At 46.7% G+C, this 21,850-nt stretch overlaps 1 protein-coding gene across 2 annotated transcripts in view; it reads right to left on the bottom strand.

The window, feature by feature from the left end:
- The window catches only part of LOC148454322 (complement C3-like), a 284,622-nt gene that overhangs the window by 100,904 nt on the left and 161,868 nt on the right, over positions 1 to 21,850 (bottom strand). For both annotated transcript variants that reach the window (XM_088461038.1, XM_088461039.1), the window contains exons 18-19: positions 16,398 to 16,506; positions 11,203 to 11,288 (exon numbers count right to left, since the gene is read on the bottom strand). In XM_088461038.1, the coding sequence (XP_088317164.1) occupies positions 11,203 to 11,288; positions 16,398 to 16,506 (195 nt within the window). The remainder of the gene's footprint in view (positions 1 to 11,202; positions 11,289 to 16,397; positions 16,507 to 21,850) is intronic.

Genomic DNA, 21,850 nt, shown 5'->3' with positions numbered 1-21,850 from the left:
TGCGAGACTTGGGACCCCCTCTTGGGGTGTGAGACTTGGGACCCCCTCTTGGGGTGAGAGACTTGGGACCCCCTCTTGGGGTGAGAGACTTGGGACCCCCTCTTGGGGTGAGAGACTTGGGACCCCCTCTTGGGGTGCGAAACTTGGCACCTCTTCTTGTGGTGTGAGACTTGGGACCCCCTCTTGGGGTGCGAAACTTGGGACCCCCTCTTGGGGTGTGAGACTTGTAACCCTCTCCTGGGGTGAGAGACTTAAGGTCCCCTCCTGGAGTACAGATCTTGACACTCCCTGTTGGAGTCTGGGACCCAAAATCCCCTTCTGGGGAAGCTGACTCGACTTTTCCTTTTGGGGTATGGAACATGAACCCCCCTTTTGGGATGCGAGGACAGAGACTTCCTCCTGGGGTGAGTGACTCAAAACCCCTTCTTAGGTTACGAGACTTGAGGACCCTCCTGGGGTAGCCAACTGAAGTCCCCTACCAGAGCAGGCAGAATCCGGGTTAGGTCCTAAACAGGCAAAATCCGGGCTTGGACCGGAACAGGCAAAATCAGGGCTTGGACCGGAACAGGCAGAATCCGGGACGGGACCGGAACAGGCAGAATCCGGGACGGGACCGGAACAGGCAGAATCCGGGACGGGACCGGAACAGGCAGAATCCAGGACGGGACCGGAACAGGCAGAATCCGGGCTGGGACCGGAACAGGCAGAATCCGGGGTGGGACCGGAACAGGCAGAATCCGGGCTGGGACCGGAACAGGCAGAATCCGGGCTGGGACCGGAACAGGCAGAATCCGGGACGGGACCGGAACAGGCAGAATCCGGGACGGGACCAGAACAGGCATTGAGACGTTGACACATAGTTATACTGCTGGAATTGCAAAGGGGACAGCCTTTGAGAAAGTGGTCAGAAGCTCCACAATAGCGACAGAGATGTAAATCTTTACGCCGCTGGCGTTCAGCCACAGAGAGCTTGGAGCGCGGGTAACTTCGATGTCTCACTTTACTTGGCAAGGAAGAATCTTTGGTTCTTAGAGATTCCAAGACAGAGTTTTTAGTTGAGACAGAGGTAGCTCTAAGAAATTCAGGAATGATCTGAAAGATTTTGTTGAGTAGAGTCTGTAGCTGTTCCAGCAGTTGATGGAAAGTAGTTAGGGGTTCAGGTAAGATTTGGGTATCATCTAGCCGGTTAATCAGAATTTGCAGAAGCTGTAGTACTTGATGCTGTACCGCCTCCTGTGAATCCAAACGAGTGATTAGGTTACAGAAAGCACTTGATCCAGGATTAAGTGCTTGATCCGCTACCATCGTTAGGCTTGAACATACTGTCACAGTTGGTGCTAGCGAGTTACCTGTATCAGGTGATGAGCTGGAATCACTGGAGGCCGGCTGGACTGGAACCATGGTTAACAAGAATAGCTCTTTATTATAAGAAGTGGGTAGCAGTGAGAACTGCCTTTGGTGATGAGTGACTGGAACTGGAAACTGGAGATGTTGGAATGAGACCAGAAGGAACTTGGAGGGACCAGACTGGGACCGGCAGGTAGGCTGACTGAGCTGGTCGGGGTACCAGTAGATGAGCCTGCAGATGGATGGTAGCATGGAAGCTACTTGGTGCAGCTAACGAGCCGTGAGGTGAGTGGGCTTGGAGGAACCGGACTGGGACCGGCAGGAAGACTGGTATCTGGATGGCTACGTGGAGCGGCCGGTTAGACGCTGGTAGCTGGGTGGCTACGTGGAGCAGCTGGATAGCCGTGGGTAGATGCTCGTAGCTGGGTAGCTACATGGAGCGGCTGGATAGCCGTGGGTAGATGCTGGTAGCTGGGTGGCTACATGGAGTGGCTGGATAGCCGTGGGCAGACGCTGGTAGCTGGGTGGCTACGTGGAGTGGCTGGATAGCCGTGGGTAGACGCTGGTAGCTGGGTGTCTACGTGGAGCGGCTGGATAGCCGTGGGTAGACGCTGGTAGCTGAGTGGCTACATGGAGCAGCTGGATAGCCGTGGGTAGACGCTGGTAGCTGAGTGGCTACGTGGAGCGGCTGGATAGCCGTGGGTAGACGCTGGTAGCTGGGTGGCTACGTGGAGAGGCTGGATAGCCATGGGCAGATGCTGGTAGCTCGGTGGCTACGTGGAGTAGCTGGATAGCCGTGGGTAGACGCTGGTAGCTGGGTGGCTACGTGGAGCGGCTGGATAGCCGTGGGTAGATGCTGGTAGCTGAGTGGCTACGTGGAGCAGCTGGATAGCCGTGGGCAGATGCTGGTAGCTGAGTGGCTACGTGGAGCGGCTGGATAGCCGTGGGTAGACGTTGGTAGCTGGATGGCTTTGGGGAGCGGCTGGATAGCCGTGGGTAGACGCTGGTAGCGTGGAAGCTACTTGGTGCGGCCTGGGAGCCGTGGGTGAGAGATGGTAGCGTGAAAGCTACTTGGTGCGGCCTGGGAACCGTGGGTGAGAGATGGTAGCGTGAAAGCTACTTGGTGCGGCCTGGGAACCGTGGGTGAGAGATGGTAGCGTGGAACACGATGTTCAAGCACTGAGTGCTATTAGAGGAGGATCTATATACCTAGAGTCTGGCAGCGATTGGTGGATACAGACAGGTGGTCTGGCAGTGGCATTCAGAGTGGAGCAAGGCACAGCATGCAGAGGGAGTATTCATCTCTGCAGCCCTTGAGAAACAGGACCACACCTGTGATTCCAATTAACACTAGCAATGCTCACAGACAGAGCAGGGTCCAGGTGTTTAATCAGTGTGGGGGGAGAACAGTCTGCACACACAGAGATGTTACAGCCAGCATGATTCAGCCAGAGCAGATGTCCCAGGAGAATTACAAACACAGATCCATGGAGCAGCTGGCAGAGGTAAGTCACAAAAGGTAAAAACTAGCCAGGATTGTGACAATAAGCAAGTAATAGAGACTTTACCTTCACATAGGGACTGGGAATTCCTTATTGAATTGATTCCAGAAAAACTTCACCCAGAGAAAGGGTTTGCCCTCTCTCCCTTCCAGAGACTCAGTCTATGTCCGAAAGGAGAATCTGGAGAAAGACTTCATTCAGCCTTCTACCTCTCCTCCCGGAGTAGGGTTTTTCTTCATTAAGAAAAAAGTGGAGACTACAGTATGGTATGTATTGACTATCAGGGCCTAACACTGTCAAGAATAGGTGCCTCTAATCTCGGGTCAAAGAAGCCACCATTTTCATGAGGTAGATCTCAGGGGAGCATATAATCTTATCCAGGCTTTTGCCAGGGCTATAAGTGAAAGTCAGCTTTCAATTTCAAGAATAAGCATTATGAGTATTTAGTGATGTCAATTGTCTTTCCAGGACCTGCTTTATGTCAATGTAGTAGTGTTTCTAGACAACATCCTCATCTTCTCTACTGACGCTTAGGGGTAAATTTACTAAGAATCAAGATAGGTAGAGATGACCATCTTGGGTGATTTATTCATTTTTTTCCTGCTTGCAAGTTTACTAAAGGCAAAAGTCGGGTGAGTTAGAGAAAGATTTCTCTCATCTCACTCGTAAAACTCGGATGAGATAGCAATCTCAAATCAAATCACCATCGAGCCAAATCGGTAGTACTTTTCACCTAAAACATACATCTCTCAAATTTACCAAGAATCGTGATGACAAGCTCGGGTGAGATAGGCGCAAACTCTCTACTGCTGTAACCACAAGGTTAACCTCAATTAACCTTGTGGTTACAGTAGTAGATACAATGTCACGGTTTCCACCATAAACTTCAATGGAGATTTCTCCCCATTGAAGTCTAAGGGGAGACACATTGACCGCACACAGCCAATCAGCGAGCTGCTAGAATGAAGATGCCAGCTGATTGGCGGGCGGATCCTTGAATGACGGGGCACATGTGTGCCCCGGTCATTTGCGCGGAGTAAAGCTATGTGGAAACACATAGCTTTGCACAGTCCGGCTTGGATTCGGTAGCACCCTTTTTTTGTTTTAACCCATGGATGTCTACTAGGAGAAGAGGACGTGAACTACGCATAGGAGAGGTGAGTATGGATTTTTTTTTATAGGTACCCCTCTGGATTACTACAGAAACTAGGTGAGTATGTGTGAGAGTGAGTGTGATAGTGAGTGCGCATGTATGTTATAATAAAATTTTACTTTCACGGTGTATGTTGTGTTTTTTTTTCGTATTGCTTTGGTTGTGGAACTACAAGTGTCAGCGGGCCTGTAATGCCCCACATGCTGGTATTTGTGGTTCTCCAAATACCAGCATGTGGGGGAGGCTTGCTGGTGCATATAGTTCCACAACTAAAGACAATATTTAACCATTTATTTTACACTACACACTAACACTATCAACCCGGCACCCGCCGCCCTAGGGTGCCAGGGATAGCCCCAGGCTATCAGCCTAGGCCAGGGGTGCCCTGGAGAGGGGGACCACTTTAATGGAGGGGTCTTTTACTCCCCAGGGATCCCTGGACTGGGCTGACTAGCGGTCAGGGCTGATGCTGTGGCTGGAGGGCCCGGTGAAAGGGCACCCCTGGCTGTGGCATCAGTTCCCCACTAGAAAGGTTCCAGGGCTGGTTTTTAATATAGGGGTAACCTCACACCAATTTTTTTGTCCCTATATTTAAAACCAGCTCTGTCCTTGCTGCCTGGTGCTGATTCTTAAATTACAGTGGAACCCTACACATTTTTTCCCTGTACTTTTAAGAACCAGGACTGGCTGTTTAGTCTTTTGGAGGGTGACTTCACGTAATTTTTTTTCTTTCAATTTTAGGCGAAAAGTCCAAGGTCGGACTTTCCGCCATCATCACTGTTTTTTCCTGGTATAAAGTATCGGGCGCGTGCCCGCTTATCTCCGCATTCAATTTGGGGCTGGCGAAAAAGGGGGGCCGGATTAAAGGTAAGTATCGAAAAAGTCCTGTCAAGTTTCGGGAAATCATCCTAGCACCCCTCTAAAGAAGTCCTGACATGGGGGATCACTATGGGTACCCCAAAATAGCACTGCTAAAGGTATTTGGGGTTTTAAAATGGTCTCAATAGGTGCTATTTTGCATCATTGAGCAAGTGATGAAGAATACATTTTTGCTTTTTTGAGGGGTAAATAAGTATTCCCATCAAATTTGGGGTACATAAAAATGGGTGCAAGCATAGTTCAAAGTTACTAAAGTAAAGCTTTAAAGTGCACAAAAAATGCACCTTCAGCAAGCACCTGCAATAGGAAAAAAAAACATCCCCCATAGTCACTTGTTTCCGAATTTGTGCCCCAACTTTTTTTTTTCGCCCATTTTTAAAAAGTGATTTTTTTGGGGGGGTGTGCCTTGTCTAATGTTTTGCATTTTTGATGCATTTAGCATCAAGGGGGGTGTAAAAAGGGTTTAGGGTGGTCCCCGCAAGTTTGCACCCCAAAACCCCAATTCTGCACTTTTCTTCCGCCGGGCATCCATTGCCGATACTTTTCCGCTGGTCACAATGCGCAAACTTTTCTCATCGGCGAAAAGTCAGGGAAATTGAATACGGGGATAAATGAAATCGGCGAAAATGACATCATCGGCGAAAAAGTTTCCCCGAAAACGCCTTTCCGCTCCAAATTGAATACAAGCAGCTTACACATATCTCACTGATATGTGCAGACTGCTTGCTAGGGAGAGTTGTGTAGAGAGAAATCACTGCAATCTCGGGTGAGATAACTTACTCGAGCTTGCTTACAAATCACCCGAGAATCTCGACCTAAATCACCATCGGTAAACTCGTTTAGCCTCAAATCACCTGTTGGTAAATTTGGAAAAAAAAAGTAAAAAAATCACCTGAGTTCCGGCGATTTATACTGAGATTAATCACTTTGCAAATTGGGTCAATCCCGATTCTTAGTAAATTTACCCCCTGGTCTCATTTCCAGCATATCAAAGAATTCTTACGATGTCTCAGGCAGAATAGCTTGGTCTGTAAACTTGAGATGTGTGTGTTTGAAGTGGATTATCACTTACAGTACGTGGGTATAGTATATCATCTCTGACTTTTGTGAATGGATCCAGAAAAAGTTGAGGTGATTCTAAACTGGCCTCAGCCCACCACCTTGAAAGCGGTCCAGCAATTCTCACTATTATTGCAAGTTTATCTGGTGGTACTCCACGGTGATCTCACATATCCCTGCCCTTACCAGGAAAGGTGCCAACGCAGCTAACTGGTCTGTCCAAATCACCTTCCAACAACTTAAACAGGATTTTATCTCAGACCCTGTCATCAGTCAGCCAGATGTTGACCTTCCTTTCTTCCTAGAAGAAGATGCCTCATTTGTCTGATTGGGTGCAGTTCTGTCAGGGAGCACCTGATGATCAGCTACATCCTTGTGGGTTATTTTCTTGAATGTTCTTACTTTAATGAAATGATTCTATTGGGGATAAAGAACTGCTTGACAAGAAGTTGGCACATGATGAATGGAGGCATTTGCTAGAAGGGGAACGTTATCAAGTCACTATCTACATAGACCACAAGAATCTGCTTCTTCTCAAGTCAGTCCAATGCATGAATCTGCATCAGGCCTGGTAATCTCTATTCTTTTCATGCTTTGATTTGATATCCAAGTGTCTTTACACATGGGTTTCAGAAACTGCTAGGCTGTTGCCTTACCATGATCAATGATTGAGGACAAGAGTCCCTCAGCCACAAATAGACACCCCATCCACAATCTTCAGTGTGCAGCAGCTGTCACTTAAGTCTCCACCCCCCCTCAGAGGAAGACTTTCATACATACAAAGCTACACAAGAAATTACTTCAATGTGATCACTACTCCTGATTTGCTGGATATGCTGGGGTTTATAAGACTAAGGAACTAATGCTTCAGGACTGCTGGTGGCCCAGCAGTCCTGCTGGGCCACCAGCAGAAGATGTGAAGCGGTTGTAGAAGCCTGCTCCAAATGTGCCTAGAATAAAGTGTCCAGACAAGCACCTGCGGGTTACTTTCTCCCTTTGGCAGTGCCAAGCACCCGCTGAACTCACATGCAAGATTTTGTAACAGATCTTCCTTCCTCCAATAAATTTACTACAATCGGTCACTGTAGATCGGTTCACTTTTTTCCACTTCGAGGCCCTCCCATCAGCTCCAGTGTTGGCACAAAGTTTTGAGAAATCTTCCGACTTCATGGGTGCCCAGATGAGATTGTGTCTGACTGTGGAATCCACTTTGGCCAAAGTTTGGCACTCCCTGTGTAAAGCTCTCCAAATAAAGCTAAATTTCTCTTTGGCAGATCAGCCGCAGCCCAATGGCCAGACTGAGCAAGTTACTGAGGTGTCATCATACATCTAGCCTCAATATATTCTGCATATATTTCGCACAAGGTTGTGTCTAGGTTGCATCACGAGACTGCACTGATGAATTTGATATGTGACTGCGAATGACTGAATCTGTATACAAAGCATGAAGGACCTTGGTGTGGAATAAAGCTGGAGCTTCTGCATTGTAGCAGTTTGTATACAGATTCAGAATAAGATGCACACAGTCATGCAAGTGTCACCTATCAAATCAATCAGTGCCAGTCTCCTGAAGAGGTTCGTCACCTCCGTTTGTGATGCAATTAAAGGCAAAAAAGGCATTAGACGCAAGTCGAGGCACATGAGGCCTGGCACCTCAATCACACCAGGTGTCTCGAGCTGCATAACGTATTGATACAAAGGGGTATATTTACTAAAATGAGTTTTTAGAAGTGGAGATGTTGCCCATAGCAACCAATCAGATTCTACTGACTACTACTAACGTTTAACTAGCACTTTCTAGAAGATAATAGCTAGAAACTGATTGCTTGGTATGGGCAACATCTCCACTTCTAAAATCTCTCACTTTAGTAAATATACCTCTAAGTGTTTGTGGACACATCTACACATTATCCGGATCCTAGATCATAAACCTCCTACATAAGGATAATTTATCCTGATCTTAAATTAGAAACAACCTGCATGAGTTAACATCATCCTGATTAAAAATCATTAAGATGGAGTGCATTTCATATACAAGGAGTTAAATGAAACACCCGAGCCAGTATGTCTGACTACGGGCTATAGAGGGTTAAGATTTTGTTACTAGGCAGTTATAGGGGATGGGGTGAGCTGGGTCAGCCTATAGGAAGGATGCTGGGGGGTGGGGATTCAGGGACATTTCAGGGAGATTGCTCTTGCAGCCATTTTAGGTCATCTTCCTTTGGTTGGTTCAGCTGCAAGGAAGGGTCTTGGATCTGTGAAGCAATATAAGTATTGTTATTACTCTTATTTTACTCACACTTCTTTCGACTTTCATCTCTTTCTGCCCCCTTTTTCTGTCCCCTTCTGACCACCTCTGTCTTTTAGCGCTGTCTTCTTTCCTTTTGTCTGTCTCTCTTCGGGCTTCATTATCATTTGGCCGCATTCCCTCTGCGCCTGTCCAGTATGCCTCGCCCCAGTCTCTTTGTCCCAGTCCCCGCTCGCAATGCGGAGGCTGGGGGACATGTAGATCAGGCTCAGACCCCTGCCACAGCTTCTGGCCGGGGCTCGTGTCCTGCGCGCCATGCAGGTGCACCCGGCGGTGATGCGGGGAATCGGGTGCGTCGATCGGCTGGAGACTCCCCGGCCGCATCATCAGGGACTGCAGCCCACAAGGGAGCTCGCGGCCGCCAAATGGGGGGTGATCACCTGGCGGTCGACACCGCAGCTGCGGTTTCCCACTGCCGGGCATGCAGATCACCCTTCTCTTCGTGCTCCCGAATAGTCTACGCAGGTGGCTCAGCTTCAGAGTCCTGGCTTGGCTCAGGGGACTTTGGACCTGGGCCTGAGCTGTGTCAGGGGGGTAGGATTAGTCAGCGCCGGCAGTGCACAGTGTCACCTTGTGGTGCTGGGGGTACACAGGGGTTGCAACAGGAAGAGGGGTTTGGTTCAGCCGCTTGCCGAGCACAGCAGATTTTGTGCTGAGGGAGCCTTGACATATGCGAAGGTGGTGGCTGGAGTACTCCCTGCAGCCACCCTTGGCCCATTGGCTTCCGCCCTTATCCTTCAGGTTGCGGCCTCTCTACCTGCACCCCCCGCCCTGAATGTTGATGCATTGGCTGGTGTAGCGCCATCCCTGCTGGCGTCATTAATGTCGGTGGTGGCTGCTGCTGTGGTCCCATTGCTGCCGGCATCGCAAGGTGCTCTGGCGTCGGGGGTGCCAGTGCCACCAGTGGATTTGCAGTGGCTGGGGGGCTCAATTAGTTCCACTGGCCATTCAGTTTCTTCAACTTTTGGCACCGGTTCTCAGGGGTGCGGGGGCTCCCCCCCCTTCTTGGGTCCAGTAGTGAGTGCACAGGGAGGGGTGTCAAATATTTTGGCAATGCACCTGTTTCTACTGTGGCTTCCGTTTCTGATGAAAGGGGCTCTGGTACCTACTGCCTCTTTATGTGTTTCTTCCCCAGATGCTACTGCTGTGAGTTCGGAGACTGGGTTTCCTGTCAGGGACGGAGTTGGAGCTGTAGTGTCTCTGGTGTGGGGGATCAGGTGAGCGGCTTTGGTGATTCAGGTACTACTTCTGATAGGGATTGGCAGACTGATTCAGGCTCTTTAGACAGTGCTTCAGGGGCGGGGATAGTTCACAGGTTTCGGGAGTTGAGGCTGCTAGACGTAAGCCTGTGGATAGGTTGCGCAAGCGGAGAAGGCACTCTATGAGGAGTCAGCCCGGGGAGTCTTCCACGTCATCCACGGAGTCGACCTCATTGCAATCGTCCGGTGATGGAAAACGGGTTGCTAAGTGGCGTAGGCATAGGTCTAGTAGTTTTAGTTCTTTGGATTGGAGGATCCCAAGGAAGCCGTGCATTGCGCAAATACGTCCGTGCTTAAAGGCATCTGCCCTAGAGTTCGGGAGCGAATTCAGGTAGGCCGTTATGATTACATTTTTGTGCTTACTTCCCAAAGCCCATAAGGCGATAGCAGTAGCAAAGAAAGAGAAGGTTCTTGACTCCTATAAATCCAATACGAATTGGCTGAGCGGCTTTTGCGCATTCATGGCGTGCTATCGGAAATCCGAACCCGCTCATCCCTAGTTAATACATAACTTAAATGAGGATTGAGGAAATGAGATGTGTGTTAAAAATGTATTTGCAGCATCTCGTTCTCTGCAGCGATTAATGAACTTTTTAGCCCTTTCGTTCCCTTATCTGTCTGCTGGTGTATGTGTGTTCATTCATATACTGTACTAATGTGAGAAAATGTAATGTTTAATACTTTTTAAGCCGTTATGTTTAGCCCTTGTCCATAGGTCTGTTTTATCCATTTGTTGTTCTGACCTGGCCACACAGGAAGTAACCAGCAAAGCAATGTAATATCTCACAGAAAAGCATCTCATGGGTTAAATAATACCTCTGCAGGGGACACAGGACTTAAACCAATTACCCCGTCATTGTTCCTTCCGTTTGCCTGCCTTTGTCCCTCACTGGAGTTTGGCAGACTGCACGGAGCCAAGCCAGCAGGTGTTTGTCAGGGAAGAGATATCTGGGGGAGGGAGGAGGAATGGACAGGATAAGGGACCCACACCAATCAGGAAATGGTGCCACTCCCCTGGGTGGTCACAAGCACCATGGGAAATTGGAAGGTTTCAAAAGAGATCACCAAGGGCAGATCCTCATGTTAGTCACTGACCTTGGCTAAGAGGTATCGCTCTTCCAAGGTGCTTAGTGCAATGCATCACCAGTTCTGTGTGGATTTATACTGTGGAAAATACTGTGTGGACTAATCCGCTATTACCGCTGTGTGGATTTGGTAATAGTTTCTCCTGTGGGGACTGGGTGTCTCTAGCTATTTTGCGGAATTGTCCTGGGATGTAGGGGTCTATGTACTAAGCAGTGATAAGAGACAGAGTGAAAAGTGATAAGTCTGTGATAAGGTGCCAGCCAATCAGCTCCCAACTGCCATCTCACAGGCTGTGTTTGAAAAATGACAGTTGGGAGCTGATTGGCTGGCACTTATCACTTCCTTATCACTTTTCACTCTGTCTCTTATCACTGCTTAGTACATAGACCCCTTTATACTCTACTGGGACTGCCTCTGTCTGGACTGCTACTTGCATATTGCCTGTTCGCTGTATTTACCCCTTGCCATTGCATATTACCTATTTCTGTGTGCCGTGAAAAATAAACCATCTGCTCGGTGTCTGGGTGATTGAGAGAACCCCGTATCCTCACAGAGATAATAAATGAAATAATACATAACTAACATTTAATAAGAAATGAATACGCTTACCTTTGTTTGCAGACAAACTTACAGCCAAAACTTCCCATGTAGTTATTGAATCTTTTAAGTTAAGACTGAGAATTTTGGTTGAAATTCTGTTAAAAAAAACAAACAATTTTTTTCTGTTATACATGAAAAAAACAAAGAAAAGAACCAGTCAGTAATAGACTGAGCCTTGGGAAGAGTTTTAACTATAATTCCATATTACAAAATATGCTTGACAAAATATAAATAATTGTAAAGGAAATGAAAATTGTGCTGTGGAAATATGAGGAGATACTAGAATGAGAATCTGCAGCCGCTACCAATGGGAGATCTGCAATATCTCAAACCATATAAATCGTGTCCTTTCATTAGGGCTCAGATGTGGGCCATGGATTGGGTATGGGATCCCGGTGGTCAGGATGCCGCTGGTCAGAATAACGACAGTGGCATCTGGACAGTCAGAATCCCAACACCCGTAGGTAAGTACTACTAACGCTAACCCTTACCACTCCCTTAACTCTAACCCTCCCTTCCCAGTGCCTGAACCTAACCTCCCCCCTAGTGCATAAACCTAACCTCCCCCTCCCCACACCCTAAAACTAACCCTCCCCCCTTAGTGCCTAAACCTTCGGGATGCAGGCGGTCGGGATTCTGGAGCCGGTATTTAAACCGTCGGCATCCCACACACCGGTATGCTGACTACATCCCGTGAGCCATTGTGTTGATGATTCCACTCCATTACATCGTCTCACCCTTTGCTAAAGTTGTAACATTTAGATTACCTGCTATCTATCATTATTGGTGGGGTGATTGCTGAATATATAAATGATAGTTGTATCAGTAAGAAATGTTTTCAAATGTTGAAAATTATCACGGGAGTCGACGCACAGCTTTACTTATTTGTATTACGTAATCAGTTTTAAAAATATAATATTAAACAGACTAGCAACTTACCTAAATCATACAGAGGAAATTTCTGCTTCTAAACCAGCCAGCTTAAGGCTGATGGATCTCCACACCCAGCGTGTATATATATATATATATATATATATATATATATGTATATTTGAGAAGTGCACCGAACCCGTGTTTTGATTTTGGATCTGTATCTCCCCTGGTTTTGGATCTGGAATTGGATCTTTTTTCCTTGGTGTTTTGTTTTTTGTTTTTGGTTTTGGATCGGTATTGTTTCCAAAAAATTATATTAACAGTTAAAACCACATAATTTGGGCCTGTTTTTCTTCCTACAGTATTATTAACCTTTATAACAATGATTTTCAGGCATTTCTAGGCATTTTTAACCACCTCACAGCTCACAATATTGATTTAACTATTTTTCACCAATATAGGCCAAAGGCTGCAGCGAATTGGCTGGCTAAAGTAAGCGGCAGAGCAGCGGCACAGATGCACGGCAGTTTAAAAAAATACAGGACATCTATAAAACATTGCCACACAGCAGTGGCAGACAGGATGGCAGTTTAATAAACTATAATAATGTCAGTCGGCAATGCACCAAATTGTGCAAAATGTAAAGGAAAGAGGTGCAGGGTGTAATTGTCCCTCTTACCCACTCTTATGTGGGATATTTAAAAGGAAATGCACAGTTTAACAAACCAAGCACTTTAGCCACTAGAACCGACACTTTCATCGCTGAACTGGTTTGTTCTGGCCCCCACAAAACATTTTTTGGAAGGACTACCTTTAATTATTAAGGAGGAGGTTGATGATGAGGGTGTTGGTGGTGGAGATTGCATGTGCTGGTCCAAACTGCTGGTAGCTGATATTGGACTGCTTGTTATTATTTTACAAATTATTATAATTTTGTTAAACAAATTGCATGAATTCGCTGCAAATGACGTAACAGGGAGGAGGTGCCTAGATGGTTAATGTCCCTTCCTCTGCGAACTTTGGCTTTACAAATGGAACAGATGCCTTCACAACTGTTGTCAGAATTTAGATTAAAATAATTCCACACCCAAGACGTTGCTTTTCTGGCTTACTTTTTATCAAGAGTAAGAACTGCTGCCACTGGTGGCTGATTTATGCAAACAACATCCTCATCATCAACATCCTCATTAGCGTCAGATAGGACACAAATTTCCCCCTCATCCTCCTTTTGCACTTCCTCCACACTATCATCCTCATTTTTTATTATTTCACCATCATCATGTTGTGGCGTCAGTGATCCGCTACCAAAGGACTGTTTAATAGACAATTGTTTTTTTAAATTACTGCTAGTAATAGTCTTCTTGGTCCCTTTCTGGGATGAAGATCCACCCCCAGCAGCAGCAACAGGCAGGCCCGCCAAGAGCCGAGGCGGGCCCGGGTAACAGGGGGCATGGCCTAATCGCGGAAGGCGTGGCCATGCCCCCTTCCCCCCAAAAAAGCTTTGCAGCGCCGCTGTGCACTGGGGGGGCCCCTGAGCCCCCTCAGCCCTGCTCAAAGCCAGGGGGGGCACGATCAGTGTAATCACTCCCCCCACAGGCATAGGAGACTGCTGTGGCTGCTGCCCAGCACCCATGAGCAGTCTCCCACTGCAGCTCAGCACACGCTTAGTGCTTGGCTGCCGTGAGGGTGGGGGGAGGCGGCACCAGACCCAGGCCCCCGCCGGGCCCCTCAGGAAGCCCGGGCTTGGGTAATCTGTACCAGCTCCCCTCCCCCTTTCGGCACGCCAGGCAACAGGTGTAGCACTCAAGAATCCTTCTGAGGAATCACAGATAGGAGAGGAGTCAGTCATGTTTATGAATTTGGATGCAGGACTACTTCTGATCATGAATGAGGATGTTGATGATGATGCAGGTGTTGGTAGTGGAGATTGCAGGCACTTGGATCCAGATAGAAGGGAGCAGCTAGGTGACACTGGACTGATTGTTGCTCGGTTTTTTGTCCCCAAAGTTTTAGAATTTGAAATACCCTTTCCAATTTGATGAATGCGCTGCAAGTGACGTTACAGGTTCCAAGATGGTTAAGGTCCTTACCGCTACTCACTGTTACTTGGCAACGGTTACAAATGGCTTGGCAGAGGTTGTTTGGATTTGGGTGGAAATAATTCCACACATGAGAAGTGGATTTTTTGGTCCTTTGCCCAGGTATGCCAACAATGGGATTTTTCACACCATGGGCAACAACTGTTGCCTGATTTACAGTTTTTACACAAACATCCTCGGCATCAACATCCTCATCATCATCAACATCCTCATCATCTTTGTTGTTATCGCCAATTACATAAATATCCTCCTCATCCTCCTCATGCAGAAGCATCCTCGAATTTCTACGTCAGCATGTTGGCTTGTGCTGGTCTTCCCCACATTTGCAGAGGGCACACAAATGGTGGAAGGAGGATCCTTTTCAAGTACAGTATTAGAAAGGTCAGGCTCACATATGGCAACCGCGGACACACTTCTCTCCTTGGGGATTTGTGATTTTTCAGAGCACACAGTTGGTTCCGGTGTCTTACTCGTCTTAACAATTTGAATTTTTTTTGTACCTCTCCTACAAGCAGAGGGGCTTAAATCATCACTAGAACCACCATTCATAAATAAAGGCCAAGGCCTTATCCTTTCCTTGCCACTTCGTGTAGGGAATGGCATATTGCCAATTTTTTGTTTCTCTAAAGCTGACTTAGCTTTAGATTTTTTTTTCTTTAACAGGGTAAAGTAGATTTTTTTAGCCTGACTTTTTGGCCTGACTTAAACCCTGGTACATCGGCCTTCATAGATGACGCTGACAGCCTTCATCGTCATCATGACTGCTGCTGGCAGCTACAAGACTGGTATGTGGATTCTGCTCTCCTGTCATGTGACTGTCCTCCATACTGCGGTCTTACAGCAGTGTCACCAAGCAGCTAAGTTGCGGCTAATGCACACAACCAACCACACAAAAAATAGTTTTTATTTTTTTACACTGGTGGTGTGGCAGGCTAACACGCACACAAAGTTTTTTTTTTATTTCACACTGGTGGTGTGGCTAACATGCACACACAAAAAAATGTTTTTGTTTTTTTTACACTGGGGGTGAAGAAGAGCACCCCTGATGGACAGAGCACCCCCTGGACAATACAGCAGAACAGCCAGCCAGCCCCTATGTACAACAGACAGCCAGCCCCTATGGACTACAGCCAGCCAGCCCCTATGGACAGGACAACAGCCAGCCCCTATATGGATTACTATGGACAACAGCCAGCCAGCCCCTATGGACAACAGCCAGCCCCTATGGGCAGGACAACCTCACAATTATTTATTATGCACAACAGGAGCGCAGCACAGCTCCCAGCTCCCTCCCTCTTCACTCTCCACAGGCAGAATGAAAAATGGCAGCGATCGCGGGACCTTTATACAATCCAAAACCCGCGAGAACCTGACAGTGGGATGATGAAGTTTTGCCTCGGATCACCTAAGTTCGGGTGGGTTCGGATCTCTGAGATCTGAACCCGTCCATCTCTAAAATATATATATATATATATACGCACACTTCAGAATGATTCAGATTTGTGGGAATTGCTATCTGCACAAAAATCTCCCCACTTTTATCGGATCACACATTTGGGACCAGTATATGCAATTTAGATTAATTCCAGGAGATTCAAAGGATGATCATATATACTGTAAGTTGAATCACGCAATGTGACCGAGTGTGTGAAATTGGGTGACGACAGGGTGTGACACTTATAAAAGTGCTGCCTGGAACAGTATGTGTATTACAGACCAATCTGTTCCTATTTTAGGGTACTGACTACTGAATGCAAGCCACTGTCATTGAAAGTAGTTAGCAGTGTACATTTGGTTTGGAAAAATGGGTCACTGGAATCCAACATAAATTGTATGGCATGCATTTTTTGTCTGTTTGATGTTACAGGAAAGGAACAATCAATTATCACTTAAAATTCACAAAAAATTTCTTTACTTGCAAAAGCATACAATATTTAATAGAGATGTGTGCTGACCCCCATGTTTTGGTTTTGGGTCTGTGCTGTAAAAATAAATAAAAAAAATTGATAAACAGTTTTTAAAAACAGCTAAAATCATGTAACCTTTGCAATTCAAAACTTGATATTTGGATTTAAAATCCGAACTCCGAACCACGGGAAGATCAGAACTGTGACTCCAATCTGTCCGAATCTCATCAGGAAATCAGAACAGCAACTCGAATTTGTCTGGATTCACCAAATTCGGGTGCATTCAGATTTCTGGAGAACCAAATCGCACATTGCTAATATTTACCCGTCTTTTGGTTCCTCAGTCATTGTCTCTATCTTCCAGTACCAACTTTCCGGGAACTCTGATCTGGACACTATATCATGATCTAACTCGAGATCGCTGAATTCATCACCTGAAATATAGAAAATATTTTTTTTAACTTCACATGTTCTCCAAAATAATTTTTCTTTCAAGTTACTCTGACAGAATTCTATTAAAATCGATGATTTCTGCCCAAAAGATTATTTCAGTGCTCTCTTACTAACGGGTAGAAAATAACAATTATTGCACATTTCTGTTCATTGTCGATTATAACAAATTGCTACCCAAGGGACTCATTCTGAATCGGATGCATCTATTTCCTGGCCACAAAGAGAGAGTTTTAGAATGTGGCATGTAAACAGAAGAGAATTTATACATTTTTACATTATCTCCAGGCAATTCTGAGAGAGATTAGTTTTGTGGGAGCCTCATGGGTGCATAGCTAGATTTCCGTGCGGTTCTATGTTTGGCATATGGAAAAGCGAATGCTGTTTCTGATGGTTCTCTTGCAAACCACACGAGGCTGGTGCACGTGTCAATACCCAAGACAATGGTTGCAGCTGGGGATGGAAAGAGATTTTGTGGAGCGGCTTTCAGCTGCAGGGATTCTGATATTAGCCCTACAGAAAAACAACTGGTGGATTTGAGGTTGTAAATCTGGCTGCCAAGTCATTACGCCAACACAGCCCCCATTGTGTCTGACTCTAGAATCAACTCCTAAGCCTCCTTAGTCCAAACTATGCTAGTTCTATTTTAACAATATTTTTAGTTTTATGTTGACACCCTAACTTGGCACAAGCAGGTAGGGAAGAGAAATACACAGAGCTTATTTAGTACCATGGGTACTCACAACATAAGAAATAAGTTAGATACTGGCACTAAATAATACACTTCGATATCGATACTTATAGAGGCTGATTTTGAGTCAGATGGAAAGTGGCTGCTTTTGCATGAAGCCACAGATTTGTTACCTTCTACTAATGCAGGTTTCCATGGGTGTGATACGAAAGGTCGACAATAAAAAGGTTGACATAAAAAAAGGTCGAAGTGACAAAAGTTAGACAGCACAGAAGGTTGACAGGTACAAAAAAATTCGACATGGAAAAGGTCGACAGAAATGGTTTATACATGATTTTTTTTCTAATCCTAATCTTCACCCTAACACTAATCTTCCCCTTAGTGCCTAACCATAATTGTCCCTCCTAGTGCCCAACCCTAAACCTTCGGTAATTGCCTAACCTTAAGAAACAAAAAAGTGTTGAACATTTCTGTGTTGACCATTGCCATGCTAATCTTTTGTACCTGTAGACCTTCTGTACTGTCGACCTTTTGACATGTTGACCTTCTTCCATGTGTACCTTCTGGTGTTGACCAAATCATTGTCGATCTTTTCATCGTCAACCTTTTGAATGGAACCCGTTTTCATAGGGCCAATGCAAATACCCGAAGCCGCTCTGCACACTGTTTTCCATCCACAGCCGCAAACATCGTCATTAGTGCACCAGCCCCATGCTAGTTGCAAGAGATCCATCAGAAACAGTCTTCTCTTCTCCATATACATCACTCAGCAGAGCTTGGAAGTCTAGCTTCAAACCCACGGGACTCCCAAGACACTCCCATAAGATGGATCTGATCCATCATGGTTACCGCTCAGTTTCCAACCCAAAAACACCCATTTTGTGCAAAGTGAGATACGGCCAAAATCATTCTGATTTAGAATCGGACCCTTAGGGTGGAACTACTACTGAATTTAGGAACATTAAAGTTACACAGTTTGGCTTTTCACCCTGCAATCTTTCATAGATTCTCTTTGGCTCAGCCTCTCAAGGTCAAGTGTGAACTAGGGGTGAGCGGGTTCGGATTTCAGAAATCCGAACCCCCCCGAGCCCCCCCCGATCCGAGGCCGATCCGAGTCAGGCTCGACTTTTCCCACCTGACTCGGATCTGAAATCGAGGCAAAATATCATCTTTCCGCCTTCCGGGTCTCGCGGGTTTTGGATCCTATATAAGGTACCAGCGTCGGCGCCATTTTCTCACTCGGCTGTGGACAGTGAAGAGGGAGTGTGGGAGTTAGTGTAGTGTAGTGCAGTGTAGTGTTGTGCTGTTCTGTGCTGCGCTGTGCTGCTGTTGTCCATAGGGGCTGTGTCCACTACTTCAAAGTCCATAGGGGCTGGCTGGACTGTGTTGTGCAGTCAGTTGTCCATAGGGGCTGTGTCCACTCCAAAGTCCTGTGCAGTGTCCCAGTTCTAAAGGGGGTGCTCTGTCCATCAGGGGTGCTCCCCCCAAGTGCAAAAAACAAAAAATATTTTTTCTGTGTTTGTGAATTGTGTGCACTGTGGCTGCACATGCATCAACAAAGGAGCAGCGCCAAGCATGCGCCTGTGTCGCATAAGTAAAAGGCCAGCTGGCTTGTCCGTTAAAGGGTGCTGTAACCCCCAAAGGGCACTCCAAACAAAATAAAAAAAAATATTTTTTTGTGTTTGTGAATTGTGTGCGCAGTAGCCGCACGTGCATCAACAAAGTAGTGCCAAGCGTGCGCCTGTGTCCCATAAGTAAAAGGCCGGCTAGCTTGTCCATTAAAGGGTGCTGTAACCCCCAAAGGGCATTCCAAACAAAATAAAAAAAAATATTTTTTTGTGTTTGTGAATTGTGTGCGCAGTAGCCGCACGTGCATCAACAAAGTAGTGCCAAGCGTACGCCTGTGTCCCATAAATAAAGGACCGGCTGGATTGACCGCTAAAGGGTGCTGTAACCCCCAAAGGGCACTCCAAACAAAATATGTGCACTGGGGCTGCACGTGCATCAACAAAGGAGCAGCGCCAAGCGTGCGCCTGTGTCCCATAAGTAAAAGGATGGCTGGATTGTCCGTTAAAGGGTGCTGAAATTCAAAGGGCACTCCAAACAAAATAAAAAAAAATATTTTTTTGTGTTTGTGAATTGTGTGCACAGTAGCTGCATGTGCATCAACAAAGCAGTGCCAAGCGTGCGCCTGTGTCCCTTAAATAAAGGGCCGGCTGGATTGACCGCTAAAGTGTGCTGTAACCCCCAAAGGGCACTCCAAACAAAATATATTTTTGTGTTTGTGAATTGTGTGCACTGTGGCTGCACGTGCATCAACAAAGGAGCAGCACCAAGCGTGCGCCTGTGTCCCATAAGTAAAGGGCCGGCTGGCTCATTTCTTAAAGGGTGGTGTAACCCACAAAGTGCACTAGTCTCCAACAAAAATAAAAAATTATTTTCTGTGTTTGTGTGCGCCTTAGCCGCACGTATATATCAATATAACATAAATGGAGGACCAAACTTTCCCCAATAAAAATAAAATAGGGAAAGATCAAGAACCACTTCCTCCTAGTGCTGAAGCTGCTGCCACTAGTCATGACATAGACGATAACATGCCATCAACGTCGTCTGCCAAGGCCGATGCCCAATGTCATAGTAGAGGGCACATACAATCCCAAATGACAAAGTTCAGGAAAATGACCTTGAAAAAATCATTTAAATCATCTGAAGAGAAACGTAAACTTGCCAATATGCCATTTATGACATGGAGTGGCAAGGAATGGCTAAGGTCTTTCCCTATGTTCATGACTAGTGGTTCAGCTTCACATGACGATGGAAGCCCTCCTCCCACTAAAAAAATCAAAAGAGTTAAGCTGGCAAAAGCACAGCGAAGAACTGTGCGTTCTAAGAAGATATCACAAATCCCCAAGGAGAGTCCAAGTGTGGTGGTGGTTGCGATGCCTGACCTTCCCAGCACTGGACGGGAAGAGGTGGCTCTTTCCACCATTTGCACGCCCCCTGCAAGTGCTGAAAGGAGCACCCACAGTCCACTTGCTGATATGCAAATTGAAGATGTCACTGTTGAAGTACAACAGGATGAGGATACTGGTGTAGCTGGCGCTGAGGAGGAAGTTGGCGAGGAGGATTCTGATGGTGATGTGGTTTGTTTAAATCAGGCTCCGGGGGAGACAGTTGTTGTCCGTGGGATGAAAAAGCCCATCACGGTCATGCCTGGGCAGAAGACCAAACATTCCACCTCTTTGGTCTGGCAATATTTCTATCCAAATCCGGACAGCAACTGTCTTGCCATATGTACCTTATGTAAAGGTGAAATAAGTAGGGGTAGGGACGTTAACCACCTACTTTGGCTAAGACCGTAAGCAGTCCAGGGACACCTAAATCCCGTTGTCCTGTTGTATCCAAGCGCCTGCAAACCACACCGTCAACTCCCTCCTTGTCAATTTCCTCCTTAGTCAGGATCGGAAGTAGTCCTGCCGGCCATGTCACTGGCATGACTGACTCTCCTATCCGGGATTCCTCCGGAGGATCCTGCATTGCTATGCCTCCTGCTGCCGCTGCTGCTGTTGCTGCTGCTGGGAGTCGTTCATCATCCCAGAGAGGAAGTAGGAACACCACTACTTTTACTAAACAATTCACCCTCCAACAGTCCTTAGCGAGGAGGATGAAGTACGACAGCAGTCATCCTGAAGCAAAACGTATAACTGAGGCCTTGACTGCTATGTTGGTGTTAGACGTGCGTCCGGTATCCGCCATTAGTGCAGTGGGATTTAGACAATTGATGGAGGTAGTGTGTCCCCGGTTCCAAACCCCGTCTAGATTCCACTTCACTAGGCAGGCGATACCGAGACTGTACAGAAACGTCAGAAAAAGTGTCCTCAGTGTCCTGAAAAATGCCATTGTACCCAATGTCCACTTAACCACGGACATGTGGACAAGTGGAACAGGGCAGACTAAGGACTATATGACTGTGACAGCCCACTGGGTAGATGTATCACCTTATGCAGCAACAGCAGCAGCGTCACCAGTAGCAGCATCTCAGAAACGCCAGCTCGTTCCAAGGCAGGCTACGCTGTGTATCACCAGTTTCAGTAAGAGGCACACCACCGACAACCTCTTAGAGAAACTGAGGGAAATCATCGCCCAGTGGCTTACCCCACTTAGACTCTCCTGGGGATTTGTGATATCTGACAACGCCACCAATATTGTGCGGGCATTACATCTGGGCAAATTCCAGCACGTCCCATGTTTTGCTCACACAGTAAACTTGGTGGTGCAGAATTTTCTGAAAAGCGACAGGGGCGTGCAGGAGACGCTTTGGGTGGCCCGAAAAATTTCTGGCCACTTTCGCCATTCAGTGACTGCGTGCCGAAGACTGGAGCGCCAGCAAACACTCTTGAACCTGCCCCGCCATCACCTGAAGCAAGAGGTTGTGACGCGGTGGAACTCAACCCTCTATATGCTTCAGAGGATGGAGGAGCAGCAAAAGGCCATTCAAGTCTATACATCCACCTATGACATAGGCAAAGGAGGGGGTATGCACCTGACTCAAGCGCAGTGGAGAATGATTTCCGTGTTGTGCAAGGTTCTCCAGCCCTTCGAACTTGCCACACGTGAAGTCAGTTCAGCACTGCCAG

This window comes from Taudactylus pleione, unplaced genomic scaffold (genome assembly GCF_031769625.1).
Source record: "Taudactylus pleione unplaced genomic scaffold, aTauple2 ptg001005l, whole genome shotgun sequence".
Lineage (NCBI taxonomy): Eukaryota > Metazoa > Chordata > Amphibia > Anura > Myobatrachidae > Taudactylus > Taudactylus pleione.
The sequence above is the reverse complement of the archived record's forward strand: the minus strand, read 5'-3'. Positions and strand labels throughout refer to the sequence as shown.